Source organism: Frieseomelitta varia, unplaced genomic scaffold, assembly GCF_011392965.1.
Source record: "Frieseomelitta varia isolate USP_RPSP 00005682 unplaced genomic scaffold, Fvar_1.2 scaffold_1002, whole genome shotgun sequence".
NCBI lineage: Eukaryota > Metazoa > Arthropoda > Insecta > Hymenoptera > Apidae > Frieseomelitta > Frieseomelitta varia.
The window spans coordinates 109,453-125,418 of record NW_025108643.1 but is presented as its reverse complement, the minus strand read 5'-3'; the positions used below and the strand labels follow the sequence as shown (position 1 = coordinate 125,418).

At 29.6% G+C, this 15,966-nt stretch overlaps 3 protein-coding genes across 5 annotated transcripts; 2 read left to right on the top strand and 1 right to left on the bottom strand.

The window, feature by feature from the left end:
• Window positions 1-69: 69 nt before the first annotated feature.
• LOC122529045 (odorant receptor 9a-like) lies at window positions 70-4,170 on the top strand. Its single transcript, XM_043654837.1, has 10 exons — window positions 70-116; window positions 1,170-1,341; window positions 1,478-1,603; window positions 1,705-1,822; window positions 1,933-2,197; window positions 2,918-3,028; window positions 3,275-3,365; window positions 3,451-3,587; window positions 3,904-4,036; window positions 4,120-4,170. Exons 1-10 carry the CDS (start codon window positions 70-72, stop codon window positions 4,168-4,170), a joined length of 1,251 nt encoding a protein of 416 aa, XP_043510772.1.
• A 730-nt stretch (window positions 4,171-4,900) lies between these two features.
• On the top strand, window positions 4,901-12,412 carry LOC122528448. Its single transcript, XM_043653606.1, is given in 19 exon segments — window positions 4,901-4,934; window positions 6,186-6,364; window positions 6,546-6,671; window positions 6,760-6,887; window positions 6,978-7,268; window positions 7,385-7,498; window positions 7,586-7,676; window positions 7,755-7,891; window positions 7,965-8,097; window positions 8,183-8,235; window positions 9,875-10,118; window positions 10,235-10,360; window positions 10,431-10,548; window positions 10,646-10,910; window positions 11,025-11,141; window positions 11,231-11,321; window positions 11,415-11,551; window positions 12,059-12,191; window positions 12,269-12,412. Coding segments are annotated over 19 exon segments (2,544 nt in total). The 5' UTR covers window positions 4,901-4,927; the 3' UTR covers window positions 12,323-12,412.
• A 504-nt stretch (window positions 12,413-12,916) lies between these two features.
• LOC122528800 (crossover junction endonuclease MUS81) lies at window positions 12,917-15,581 on the bottom strand. Of its 3 annotated transcripts, none has more exons than XM_043654352.1 (8): window positions 15,068-15,581; window positions 14,882-14,987; window positions 14,671-14,791; window positions 14,071-14,583; window positions 13,784-14,000; window positions 13,486-13,698; window positions 13,271-13,384; window positions 12,917-13,204 (listed from the first exon to the last, which is right to left on the bottom strand). In XM_043654352.1, the coding sequence occupies exons 1-8, from the start codon at window positions 15,431-15,433 to the stop codon at window positions 12,968-12,970; spliced, it is 1,887 nt and encodes a 628-aa protein (XP_043510287.1). In that variant the 5' UTR covers window positions 15,434-15,581; the 3' UTR covers window positions 12,917-12,967. The 3 variants fall into 3 exon arrangements, with proteins under 3 accessions (XP_043510287.1, XP_043510455.1, XP_043510372.1); XM_043654520.1 differs by having other exon boundaries at window positions 13,784-13,997; XM_043654437.1 differs by having other exon boundaries at window positions 14,671-14,798; window positions 14,892-14,987.
• Window positions 15,582-15,966: the final 385 nt, after the last annotated feature.

Genomic DNA, 15,966 nt, shown 5'->3' with positions numbered 1-15,966 from the left:
CCTCCGGAGAGATGTTTTAATGAATGAAGACGTGATGTAGAATAAATACGTTTATTCTCAACTAATACAATGACTGAATTGGGTGTAAATGAAGGTGAATGTATGACTGACGCGGAGTCAGTCCTCTGACGGACTGCGTGTGTCTCGTCGAGTGGTCTACGTGTGTCTCCTCGAATGATCTATTGGTGACTCCCCGAATGGTCTATTGGTGACTCCCTTGAATCCTCTCTTCGCTATGTCTACGTCGCCCTTTTAATTGGTAGGCGACTTTCTGGAGCCGGCCAAGGCGCCTTGTTTCCTAGACAAGGCTTTGTTTATGCCCGAGCCTTTCCACATACTGTCTCTCTCTCCAAGGCCAGAGAAAGTGTCCTTGGATGAGAGGTATGTTTGCACATCTGACAATTCTCGGCAGGGCCGAGGCTTTGTAGGAGTTGACCTGACAAAACGCCTCGGAGGGTTCTGTTCTGCGCCAGAACACCTTTTATGAGTCATAGTTGGTCAAAAAAAGTCTTCTCTTGCGAATAATACTTAACTGACATGTTATATTACAAGGTATCAATATCTCAGATTAATAATAGAGCTATGATATGTAACGGAGCGGAATATGTAACGAATGCTACCAGAATTTTAAGAAACCAATTTTCTTATGAACGAGTTTTCCATACTTATCTGTCAAGAAACCGATTGACATTAATATACTTAATGATCAAAGTAACACATAATATCGAATATGGAATATAACTACAAACACCATGTTGATTTCTACGCTCCAGAGCAAAAGAACTTTCACAGATCAATACGACATACGGTTTCTTCTAAAACGGTTGTACTAGTTAAAAGACGCTGGCTAACTTGAAGCTATGGCTAGTAAGAGGATTTATATCGAAATTAAAATACGTAGCTCTTCGTATACTAATAACTTGACTGCGGATATTTATGCAAATTGATATTTTTATGAATATAATTAGAAAGAATCTAAGTAGGAGATCTTTTTATCTATTGCACGTTGTGTCATGAAGAATATTATACTTTGAATGTTTATATTATATAAGTTTTGCAAATCGTTTGTGTATTCTGTGGATTTTCTCGTCTTAAAAGCTTTTTATAAATACATAAAAATCTGCAGAAGTCTAAGTCGATTTCATAAGAAAACTAATCTAAACTTGAAGCGCTTTAGCATTTCAGCAAAGACAGTCTCCCGATATATTTGACGTTCCTTACTATAAAACGCTCGAGAAGTATATGCAACTCTTGGGCCAGGATCCACGTCAAAAGAATGGGTTCAGGAATTTTATAGTAACTGCTGTGGTGATCAGTATCACAGGCAACATTGTACCAACGGTAAGAAAAAATTTATTTAAACATCTGGCAAAGAAGTGTTATAAACAAAATGAGACAACTGAAGTAAATGAATTCCTCGCAAGAAAGTAAATAATTGGATAATTGTTATTAAACAAATGGAACCTCCAATCATTAGTTACTAGAGTTATATATCTCCTTATGTAATAAGAATGTGGACGCGGTAATCGACGTTTTCCCACATTTTATGGCAGCTACGATCAGTGCCATTAAAATATTAAACATCCAAATCAACAGACAAAATGTACGTAAGTCTATTATCATATATAGAAATTGTATATAATCATATATAAGTCTATTATCATATATAGAAATTTCCATATCTTCAATATATATTATTTGTAGTTTAACGAATTGCTTCGATTCGTGGCAAAAGAGTGGAAGCAGTTGAAACTAAACAACGAATTGCATGTTTTGGATGAAACCCTTATTCAAGGCAACAAAATGGCACAATTGTATCGAAGTATTTTATCGTATCTATTCTAAATTTTTTATTTGAATGCTATTACGTAACAAAAATTCTTTTTTTTTCTTAATATCTTGCAGATAAGTTATAAAGTCCATTCTTTTCAGGATCTTTATTGTCCGCTTTGGTATTGTTCCTGTTGATCCCACTAATTTCTCCGATTATGGACATCGTTCTTCCATTAAACAAAACTCGTCCACGACAACAACTGCTCAAAATTAATTACATAATTTTTGACGACGCGGACTATTTTTTCTACGTATATATACAGTTAGCCTGGAGTTCAATCATGGTTGTTGTAACCATAATTTCTGTAGATTCGTTATACATCCTTCTAATTCATCACAGTAGCGGATTGTTTGCTGTGTGTGGGTAAATACGATACTCGTTTCATGACCCACGCAAATATTTGAATACGTATCGCAAAAATTTTTTATAAATATATATTTGCGTGTAATTTATATTGTTACATGTATACAATAATTCCAGAAAATATCCGTACATACGATAGAAAATTATTGATATTTTAAACCTTTAACTCTCCGAAATCGTACAACAAATTTTAGAGAAACATTGTAAAGAGAAGACTTCGATCATAAAACGATAGATCGATAAATTGATAGATCTATGATATTTTGTTAAGTAATTATAGCAATCTTAATCTGATACTCATTTTAAAGTATGAAGCTTCCACTTTTACAATACTACGTTCGTCTTTTTTTTCAAAGATGTTTTTTACGTCATTTTAAAAGAAATTAAGTAAAAATATTTTTTCTCTTACAAACGTCTTTATAGATAAAAAAATTTGTTCTTAATTAAATTCACCACAGAATGAGAAATTTGAAGAATAAAGTTTCCCCTTGACAACAATGAAATTTATTGTACGATTTTTTTTTTCATGGAGTTAATAAAAGTTCAAAATGTCGGTAATTTTTCATTATGTAAAAACTTTCTGGAACCACTGTATATGTTATACATATGTTACTGTATATGTTATACATATATTTATAAAAAATTCTTGTAAGTGTTTAAACACTTTTATCTATATTATATGTAAATGTTACAATTATTTCATTGTTGTATCAAATACAGACACCGAGTGCAAAATGCAACAAAAAATTCCAATGCCAGCCAAGTTGTTTCAGGAAATTACAAATACGAACAGATTAGAAATTGCATAATCATCCACGATGAAGCTATCCAGTTTGTATTTATTGAGTATAAATAGAATTTATTGAAACAATAAAATCTATATAGAACTTGTTTTACCAGCTACATATTATAATGAATATCATATTATAGTTTACTTTGTATAATTCTACGTATTACGTGCATTTATAGTTATACATCTCTAAATATTTCTTATTTTGCATGAACACCCGCAGTCTAGTAATAAATTCAAATCAAAAAGTCATTGAACACTAATTTGTTATCTTATTATGTTTTAAGGTTTTATAATATTCTAAATGAAAGCAGTCGAAATACTTATTTGATTCAAGTTGGATTAAATATGTTAATAATCAGCGCAACAGCTGTGCAAGTAAAGACAATCTTTTAAACAAAAAACAGAATGAAAAAAAAAAGAACGTTTACGACAGTTTTATTCGAGAGTTTTTAATTTTCAGGCAATGATGAATTTGGACACCCCAGAAGAAGCAATTAGAAGCTTAGTTTTTTGCGGGGCCAATCAGTTTCATTTATTTGTGCTCAGTTTACCTGGACAAGTGCTGCTGGATCATTGTGCTAAACTAGCAAATAATATGTACATACTTAATATACGCATATGATACGTAGACTATATAGGGATAGATGTGATAATTTTACTTTTATTCTCACGTATAATAGGGTGATAAGATCTAATTATAAGATTAAAAAAAGAAACCAACAACATAATAAATATTATAACAATTAATGTTTCAAAAATATTCAAAGATTTAGTATGGGACTAGCTGTGAACGAGTATAAAATTTATTTCAATAATAAAACATAATAAATGTAACTTATCGCATCTTTATCCCGTGGTCTTTATATGCAAGTAACCTGAGCAATCATTGTGTGTTTTATTGATGTTACAACAGATATAATTCCACATGGTATGGGGCACCCGTGCAAATTCAAAAAATACTTTACGTAATGCAAATAAGAAGTGCAAAACCATGTAGATTAACGGCAGGCGGACTGTATGAAATGAACATAGAAAATTTCGGAGTGGTATGTATCAATGTATTTATAATTCTAACAGCTGCTTGCTATATATAATATTAACTGCTATTTACAATTATTTTTATTTCAAGACCTTCAAAACGTGCATGTCCTACATTACGATGTTAATGTCGCTAAAATGATCGTTCAACGTTGTCTATTGAAAATGTTTAGTCAAATTTATTACGCTGTAGTCCCAGTTAAATCAGGAATGCGAATAATTAATATTAATGATTAGATGTAAATAAAATTACTGAATCATATTTTACTTTATCGTATAAAAAAATGTCACAATCCTTACCAGTATAGCGATTCGACCTCGCAGCGACTTTCTTTTATTTTGTTTCGTTGAGCCACAAGAAAAATTTACGTTTTCACCTACTAATTTTAGCAAAATATAATTTAATTACAATAGTTAAGTTTACTTAAGCCATCATCTTTTTAAGTCACAATATCTACATTTCATAAATAATATTCTTTGCCGAATATTCAATTCCTTTGTCGAAGTTTCAACTAGAAGTCAAAAGAGGTACTGCGAGGATACGATACTTTTCTAAGAATTCAAAAGCTTTCATTATACAATTTAAAAATCTTTTATAAAACATTTTGAGGATCTAGCAAATATCATATTGACAGGTGCCCGATGAATATTTCAGTATAATCATAGATCTTCGGTTTTCAGTTTAAATAGCAGGTGTCACTGCAACTCTTGATTCGTAATATTATAATTGCCGTCCAGCGACAGTTTGACAACTGTAACTATAAATATTAGTTACCAGAAATATCAAGTTTCGAACATAACTGGTAACGATTGATTTCCTCGGTTTTAACAATAGAAACTTTTCGTTCATTCAGCACGACGATTGTCCCTACATTGGCTTTAGTCGAAAACCTGGAGATATGGATAGTAAGAAACAGAAATGTGTTATTGAAACAGAAACACATTGATCAACTCCATAAACTGAAAAACAAAAAAAAAAGTGATAACACTATTGTTTCCTAAATCTACTTCGTTATTACTTTGATTGTTTTTTTACGATAAGTGAACCTTGTCGGAGTAAATTTCTTAAGAGCTGAATATTATTCACAACATGATCAAAATGGAGTTGATCAGTTTGGTTTCAGTTCGTGTCACTAAGAACTACTAAAATTAATACTAAAGGCTAAAATATATCACGTAGACAATTAAAATAGTTCTTTGTAAACGTTACGTTAATTAATATATTCTCTAGAGGTGTGTGCGAACTCGAAATATCGGGTCGGGTCGGGAACACGACATTTTTTCTGGATCGAGACGGGTACCCGAAAATTTCGAGATTCTCGACAGAGTTGGGATTTGGGAAAGGATTGGGAACAAGCTTAAATAATTCGTTAAAGCCTTCAACTATATCGAAAGGTCAAAGCTGTTATATCTTTTGGTTTAACAATCTTTCGCGTATCATTTTGTACATGCGACAGATTTTATATCGATTCAGTTTCTTTTCTAGTACATGTACTAATGTTTGGATGCATATACTTCAAATGGCGTAATAAACTAGTATTATTTGCATGCTAAATTTTAAAGAAAGCTTGAAAAAGCTTGAAAATGTTCCCAAACAGAGCTTCTCTTTACCTTCTTCCTTTGCACGATATCTTCTGCACTACTTCCTGCTACCACAACTTTATTCTCACTGTCACTCGACATTGTTTTTAAAGATTTTTAGTCTTTATTAAATTCACACAGATTTTGAAATATACGTCTGACCTCCCCGAGTTTCTCAGTGATACTGCTCAACAGCGTACATAATATCCAAGTGCTAAGCACGCAGTCACATATTCGTTTACATCAAGTCACACGATTCTTAGAATCCGTGTTTCCAATAACTTCACTGGCAGAAGAAATTCAACTGTGTATTTACATATTTTGTAGGCTGCTATACAGCACTGCAGAATAGTTCGAGAAACAGTAGCCCGGTTTTCGAAATTTTCGGGAAACCCGATTCCTTCGGGAATCACGAAATTTTCGGGAACCCGACTGGACTCGATTCGACCTCTTCCCGACTCGTCCCAATCATCGGGTTCCCAATATTTTTGGGTTCTCGCACACTCCCTAATATTCTCGATTATTTGAAATAACTTAACAAACGATCATTTTTCCATGAAATTAATCTAAACGTAGAGCATTTAGTACTTCAGAAGGCCAGGAGACAATCGTTGGATATATTTGAAATTCCTTACTATAAAATGCTAGAGAAATATTTGCAATTCTTGGGACAAGATCCACGACAGAGGGATAAATTCAGAAATATTATTGTAACTGTAATGGTGACAAGCATTACAGGCATTGTTGTCCCAACGGTAAGAAAAATTAATTGTATGGTACATTTCATAGAAATGTTTACAGAAATCACAGAGATACATTTTTATAAAATGTACTATAGTTAAAATGAGAAAATTGAATTGACTGAATCCTTCGCAAGAAAGTAAATAATTAAATAATGTTATTAAACAATTACATGGGATTACATGCAATCATTAGTCATTAGAATTATATACGTCGTTATGTGACAAGGATATGAATGCAGTGATCGAATGCATGCCACATTTAATCGCAGCTACAACTAGTGTTGTTAAAATATTGAATGTCCATTTCAACAGAGAAAATGTATGTGAATATATATTGTTATATAACGATAAAAATTTTTGGACAAAAATATGTTGTAAAGTTATGAAGACGAACGCTATGTTTACAGTTTAAAAAATTATTTGATTTCATGACGGAACAATGGGAAGAGTTGAAGTTAACCGATGATTTACACGTTCTGGAAGATGCCACCATGCAAGGCAGCAAAATGGCACAACTATATCGAAGTAAGTTATTGTGCTTCAAACTTTTAATCGAATTTCTTTTTTTATTTTTCCATACAAGCGAAAGAGGATTTGTTCCATTGGTATTTTCGTATATCACGAGTTATCAATTATAGATTATCTTTCCAGATACTTTATTGATCTTTATGGTCCTGTTCTTATTTGTCCCATTATTGTTTCCTATTTTGGACGTAGTTCTTCCACTAAACGAAACTCGACCGCGACAACAATTGTTTAGAGTTAATTACATGCTTTTCGACGATGAAGAGTACTTCTTTTACGTGTATTTACAGTTAGCATGGGGATCGGTTGTTGTTGTGATGATAATAGTTACCGTAGATTCACTGTATATTCTTGTAATTCATCACAGCAGTGGATTATTTGCGGTGTGCGGGCAAGTATCATGCGATTTTAAATGTCATTTTCTTTTAAGGAATAATAGTCGCACGTTTCTCTTTATATCCAGAACACTAATCAAATTTCATTTTTCATAATATATTAAAAACACAGGTATCAAGTCCAAAAAGCAACTAGTATCTCGATTATCACTACAGAAGCTGTGCCAGAGAGTTATACGTACGAACAGATCAAAAACTGCATCATCACACACAATAAAGCGATCGAGTTTGTATCAAATGACGATAACATAAAACAGATTATGAAATAGTTACTGGTTAATGATTAATTTGACTTATTCCATTACATTTTGAGGTTTTACAGTATTCTGAATGATAACAGTCGAAGTAGTTATTTGATTCAAGTTGGATTAAATATGATGGGTATAAGCGTAACAGCTGTTCAAGTAAAGAGACTCTAATAAATGAAAACAAACGAAAATATCGAAAGGCGTTCACATAATTGAAAGTTGGCATTTTTTCAGACAGTCGCTAATTTAGACAGGCCGGCAGAAGCGATTAGAACTGGTATATTCCTTGGCGCTGAACAATTTCATTTGTTTGTGATCAGTCTACCTGGACAGGTACTTCTGGATCATTGTTCTGATTTAGCAAATAATATGTATGTGCATTCGTATAACATGCAAACACTGATCGATAGAAGAAAATACAGTTCGTTACTCGTGTCAAAACAGATATAAATCCACGTGGTATAAAATACCAGTGAGAATTCAAAAAATGCTTTTTATGATGCAAATAAGGAGTAAGAAGCTGTGCACATTAACAGCAGGTGGATTGTACGAAATGAATATAGAAAACTTCGGAATAGTATGTCATATTATAAAACCAATTATAATTATGTTACCATTATATTACCATTATATTACCATTTGCTTCATACTTTTGTTTTAAGACCTTCAAAACGTGTATGTCGTACTTCACGATGTTACTATCATTGAGGGAATGAGTTATTTGTCATAAATATTTAACCATAATAGTTGCATTTTGTACCTGAATGAACTCAGAATGTGGATAATAAGATAGATAGTCAATATGTATTGTTAAACCTAAATAGTTAGTAACAAAGTTATTGATGCAAATAAAATTATTGAACTATATTTATACAACCATGTTTATACAATAATTCAATTTTGACGATTAAATACGAATTAATTTTACTATATTTGCTACGTAATAATTTTCGTAAGAATAACATCTCAAAAGGAATGTTTCTGCCTCTTCCAAATTTTTCTGATATCACATAATGTGAGTCTCACTATGAACATAGGGAAAAAATTAATTAGAAGAAAATTTGTACTTATGTGTAATTCAATGACGATTTTAAATTATCTTCACCATAGTAAAGAAGTGGTATACAAATATAAATTGAAATCAAATCACATTTTCATATAAATAACGAATATTAATCAGATTGTAGACTTAATAACACAACAACTCTATGGAAGTATATTTTACAAAACTTGCACGTAATATAACTTAAATTTCTGTCTGTTTTGCACACATAGCATTACATCAATCATAATTTTCTCACTCGTATAAATAGTCAATTTACTCACTGTTTCGTCATCTTTCAATATTCCTTTTGATTGCCAAATTTTCCTATTTCTTTTCCCATTTTCACTAAGATAAAACTAAAAATTTATGACCATTGTATGTATATTTTACTTTGAACAATAAGAAATAAAGATATGCAATAAGTAAATCGATGTTACTATACTGTTCATCGCATGAAAACTGTCTTTCCTACTGAAATGATGCAAACCAAACTTTTCAATAAATAATACCTAAACTGATTGAAAAATTACTACCTACTAACAAACTGCACAAAAACTGTAGTATCTTCTTTGCTGAAATGATGCAAATCAAACTTTTCAATAAGTAATACCTAAACTGATTGAAAAATTACTACCAAACTGTCACCTAACGTTGTATTACAACAGAACAAAATCAATATTTCAGGATAACTGTGAATACAATTATCCTGAAATGTTGGTTGTCATAATCAACCACTGGATTGTTATTTTCTCATACACAACACAATTAATATTCAATGCTATACTTCACAAAACTATGCCATAATCCATACTTATCGATAAGCAACCAATTTAATATCGTTCTATAATGAAAGACACGTGTAGCTTCACATAATATAAAGTATAGCCACATCAATTTCATTTCTTCTGAGTTCCATAATATAAAGAACAAATTTCATGACTGTTAGATCAGTTTTGTTGCGAACGATTTGCTAAGACGTTCTCATATTATCATTACGTCAATTAATAGTAAGGTTAAACCGAATATATTCTATATAATCTGTAATTCAAATATTTAATTAAAAAATATTTAAAATAGAAGATTCATTAAAATTCTTACTTGATAAAAAGTGCCTGTATTTGAGTTCTATTTTCTTAGTTGTGTTGATAAAATTATAAATTATAAATACGTAGTCTCATTATAATTTCACTCTAACATTCTTCATTTATCTGTTTTACAATTCACTACAATACGAGAATAAATGTCAAGTTGAATTTTTTATTTTAGTGTAACATGTGATTTTCTACGATACCTACGATAAAATGCACAGTTCGACATTTTACAATATTCTACAATTATCTTCAAAAATAAACCTAAGATCCCAGTTTAAACAGCGATGTTCAGTGTTTCAGGAAAGCAGCAAACGAAATTACAATGCGTTCGATATTAGCCATTATAAAACGCTTAAGCAGTACTTATCAATTTGTGGAATAAATCCATATCAGGAGAATCGAATCAGTAATATTTTAGTAATCATAGTAATATTCATTAATTTAACCCTTTTTGGCCCAACGGTAAGAGAATTATATTGTTCTTTAATGATTTTCAATATTATTACAAAAAAATTAGCAAATGACAAAGCAACTAATCGGGTAATATTGTTATACGATTGAAATTCCCGATTTGACAGACTATGCAGTTATATGATGCCATACGTAACAAAAGTTTTGATAATATCATCCAGAATTTACCGCAAATAATTACGGTAATTGCTAGCATGATAAAAATATTAAATATTTATTATAATAAAACGCAGGTATTTATACACATCAAACTTACATGGACAAAGATATCAAATCAATATATCATAATAAAAAAAATCATAGTTTAGAGAATTATTTAATACCATGGCAGAAGATTGGAAATTTCTGGAATCGAAAAATAAGCTGCACATATTAAATAAATTTACAAAAAATGGCAATACACTTGTACTTTTTTACAGACGTGAGTGATTTTTATTAGATATTATGATTTTTGTTATATATTTCTATGACCACTGTTCGAAGTAAAATAATTTTTCAATTAAAAATAATTCCTTCAGGGACTTTACTATCAGTTTGTGGACTATTTGTATCTTTTTCTTTGTGTAACCCTCTTCTGGATATTCTTATACCATTAAACGAAACTCGACCAAGGCAAAATGTATTTAATGTTAATTATGTAATCCTAGATGAACAAGAGCACTTTTATATTTTGTACGTGCATTTAGCCCTCTCTGCATTTGTTATCGTGCTAACAATAATCTCAGTAGACTCGTTATACATTACTATTATTTATCACGCTTGCGGATTGTTTGCAGTATGTGGGTAAATAGTATGGTTTGAACAAAAATTTTATTAAAATTATACAAAAATATTATTATATGTATGTAACATTTATGAACGTTCATTTATTTATATTTGAATTGTAAACATATACAGATCCCAGGTTCAGAATACTACAGAAAATAATACTATTGAGAAAAATGGGACTGAGATAAGCAGCATCGGATATGAACAGTTCAAACAATGCATAATAATGCATTACAAAACTCTTCAGTCCGTATCGGTTATATGAAAGTAAATTAACAATCAATAAGGAATTAGTACAATATGAACTGATTCTGATTCGTTTTTCACGTTTTAAGATTTTACAACGTCATTGAAAAATGTTGCCGGAATTTGTATTTAATACAAATGGGACTAAATATGGTTATTGTTAGCATAACAGCTGTTGAGGTAAGAACATTTTTATGACTGAATCTGCGTAAAAATTCTCAGCCCATTAATGATCGGAGGTGAATAAAACATATCAATACTTTTATCTTTTAGGTAATTGTTTTCTTGGACCGACCAGACGAAGCGATTAAGGCTATTATGTATCTCATAGCACAAAATTTTCATTTGTACGTGATCAGTTTACCAGGTCAGACACTATTGGATCAAAGTTTAGAATTAGCCGATAAAATGTAAGTTTCCAACAGATATATATCTGTGATATGCTGTAAGGAAAAACGCCACATGTCATAACTTCAAAAAATCATGCACGAATTGAATTGTAGAGTATTTATTGAATTGTAGAGTATAGGATTTATGGTGAAAATATGCATAAAAACAAATACAAATTTATATTAGAAAAAAAAAAAAAAACAAGATGTTGCTAATAAGAGGAACTGAAATTATTATTCGAGATTTCCGAATGTCTTAGAGGAGTTATATCCTCTATGAGGATATAGATATAGATATATCCACTGATTCTTAAGTGGTTGAAAGACACACTAAAAAGATGTATACGGCATATGCTCGGAAGCCTCGAATAATAATTCAGACCTCAAATCTTCTGACGTTATGGACCTTAAATTATGATATCTGGAAAATAAAAGTATATGGCATGCGGCGTTTTTTTGCGCAATCACAGATATGTATATAAAATAAAAGTATGTGAAAACAGTTTAAATTCGTGAACTTCACAACAGATATGACTCTGATTGGTATCATATACCAACAAAAGTTCAAAAAATGCTTTATCTAATGCAAATAAGATCAAATAAACCTTGTATATTGACAGCAGCAGGACTATACGAAATGAAAATTGAAAGTTTCGGAGAAGTAAGTAATAATTGAAATCAAAGGTAATACATTTCAATATGAGCGAGTGTTGGTAATTATAATTTTTTAATTTCAAGACTATTAAAACTTGTATGTCGTACTTTACCATGTTTTTGTCGATAAGAGAATAATCGTTCGTTGCTACTCAAAATACTTTCAACTGGTCTTATGCTTTTAGGGAACGCAATACAAGTTTACGTTCCCTAAGTGTTGCTAATAAATGCAAGAGAAATATTGTTGAAATAAAATAATGTAAATAATTTTACCATGTATGTCAATAAATTGTTATGTTGATTCCATAAATTTTTTTATAATTTAATACTAATATTGCTATTTTCGAATTTTTGAAATATTTTTTGTGGAATTATTATTAAAATTTCCCATTTGACATCTTTATATTTTTGTTTCCTTATTTCCTCAATGCTAAACCTTTTTTCAACTTGCACTACTTCTCGAGGAAATTTTTCTAAATTTTAACTTCAATGCCAAAGTTGAAATATTTCCTAGGAAAATGAAGCAAAAGATATTTCGCATTGTTGCTATTCAAGAAAGTACAATGTACAAGATACAATGATAAAAGATCCTCAGAATTACAATTCTACGGAATGAGTATTAATAAATATAGGAAAGGTTGATATATACAGTATAAAAGGTTTTAATAACAATAAGAATAGAAACAGAATATTTAATATTAAAAAATTATAATTGTATAAAATTTCATTATATGTATATATGTGTAATTGATTTATGTCTTCATACATATGAAATTTCATTCATTAATTTAGGTCTTTTTTCATGTACAATTGATAAATTGTTTTACTAATTATTGGTCCTATAAGACGTTTCTTATCACCAAATTCAATATTTGCTAACAATAATTCACCAGACTCCCGGAAAGCTTCGATTAACAATCGCGGGGTTGAATAATGTTCTACAATTGCTAAAGCTTTATCTATGGACATCCCTTTTAATTGTAATAATTGGCGAACAAACATTTCATTTACTTTAAATACCTAAAAAATTTATTCATATAAACATCAAATTCATAATCAGTGAATACCTGTAAATAGCATAAATACCTTCTGTTTAGATGCTGCTTTATTAAATTCTTCAAATACCATAAAATTACAAGTATTATTTGAAATATTTGTTTGTGTGACAACTTCTTTTTTGCAACCTATCAAATTTTTTTCCTAGAAAAATATTTGATAGAACACGATTAATACTAAATTAAGTAACTGAATAAAAATAGTAAATTTTTTATAGTAAAATTTTTTATAGAAAAACTATATACTTTGAAAGTTTTTATCAAAATTCTAGTTATTGATGATAAATAAAACATGGAATCTTTATGATTCTTAGTATATTTTACAGAAAAACCGTCTTGTATCAAAGTATTGATAGAAGCTTGCATCAATGATGAATGTGGTATGGTCAATCTTTGACCCTTTTCATACTCCTCAATGATATATATAAGATTTGTAATTCCAGATTGCTTTAATCTGAACTATATAAAATAACTTTTTAGTTGATCACATAAAAATATAAAAATATAAATCATATCTTATGTATATCATACATCATAGATATACCTTTTGTTCATGAAATCTTCCATCTGTAATACTTGCACTTAAATCATCTATTCGTTTCCTTTCTATTATATAAGGTAGAATTAATTCATTATTTTCATTTTTTCTACATCTAGCAATCCATGCAAAATCACCAACTTTTAAGTGACGTATTTCAAATAATACTCCAAGTTTTGTCAGTTCCATGATAGTAGCATCATGTTGAGGTTTTGTCCTACTACTATATCAAAGTTGTATTTAAAGATATACCATGAAATATTAAAATTAAAATTTAATGCAATAAAGCATACCCAGCAGTTTCCTGCGTATCTACTAATAGTATTACATCAAAGTTGCTTGATTCTAAATAAATATTCTTTTGAATATCATTTATAAAATCCATTTCATTATTTTGTAAGTTATGCACATGATTTATATCCTTTATGTTTTTCATTTCTTCTTGCACAATTTTTGGACAGATATTATTTTTCTTGGATTTTTGTTTTATAAAATTCTTATCAAGCTGTTGCTCATGGTTTTCAATAGTAATAATTTCTGCAGATTTAGATTTATATATTTTTGAAGGTTTATTTAAATTCTTGGTTTCTATATCCTTAGCACCTTGTGTAAATACTTGCATGTTTTCGTATTTATTATTAAGATTGGTTGAATCCTTTATCAATTTGGGTTTTTGTGTAATTAATGTCTTTAAAGATATTTGAATTTGATTTAATGCTTCAAAAGAATTTAGTGTTTTTATATCAGTAGTTGTAATTTTACATATCAGTTTTGAAATATTTATACCACGGTCTGTAAGATTATACCTATATACAAGTTATATTAATTTTAATAATACTAAACAATTAACTTCACATGTAAACTTAAAGTTTGTTGTCAATAAATATTATTACCTAATTGGTGCACCTATCATGGAAATTAAACCATTTTCAAACAAATTTGAAATTGAAGTTTTTGTTGCATGACCACATAACTGTCTTATTTCAGACAGTAAGTTTACTTCAGCAATATATCCTAATAAATTATAGCATTCATCATTGACTGAATAATTCAATAATAAAAAAAACACTTACGCAAAAATTAAAAATATTCCTTCAAGAATACCTTCAAGAACACATTCTTGTGTTTTCTTATATAATATTAATAAGGCAGCATAATTTTCTACATTCCAAGATGATAAATTTAAGTCATCAAATGTAACTAGTTCTGTCTTGAAACAAAATATTCATTAAATTTATTTTATGAATATTTTATAACATCTGCATGTAAAAGATGTATAAATATATTTACTTCTTCAGATACCAAATCTGCATCCACAATAATTTGTTGTGATCTATATTTCTCTTTAAATACAGATTGTTCATTGCAACTACAATGCTCACAAACATCATTCACACTTGTTGAATCATTGTTTTGAGCTTTATATTCTTTGAGTTTTCTATCTAACATCGAACATAATTTCGTACCGAAGTGTTGCAATATTATACAATCCTTCCCAGATTTTAGTGGCAAAGGATATTTTTTTAATGCAGCGAGTGCTTTCGAAAAATGATATTGCAAATCGGAATTTCTCGATGCAGCCTCTTTTCTCCATTCTTCTAACCAAAATTCGAACAATGGATTTGGATTTCTGGGCTTAAGTTTTATCCTTTTCATATTTTTATATCATGATGTACAAAAATTATATCATGTATATAATATAATTATATAATATATATAATTTATCACACAATTAACACATTAACCAAGCACAAAACATTTTTGAGATTGGAGTGTATAGTAACATAAATTTCAAATATGAAACCATTGACTAAGGAGAGAATAGATTTGACGTACCAATGCTTTTCCGTATCTCATGTTTTACGCGTCATCTGTTTCCGCACTATTTTCGTGATATTATCGTGATTTAATTTACTACTTATTTGAATTACAATTTACATATATACAATGTATATATAACCAATATAAATGTATATATAATCTCATCCTTTTATGTAAATATTAATTTTGTAAAAATTAAAAAGTAGAACTTTGAAATGAATTACTTCTTAAGACATAGTTATTTTACGTTACCTTATGTCTTGTATAAATATTAATATACTTATCAGACATAAATTAATATCTTTAAAAAGGTAATTAGTAATCTCCTATTAATTCAAAGATATTTTATTTAACTATCTAGATCTAAT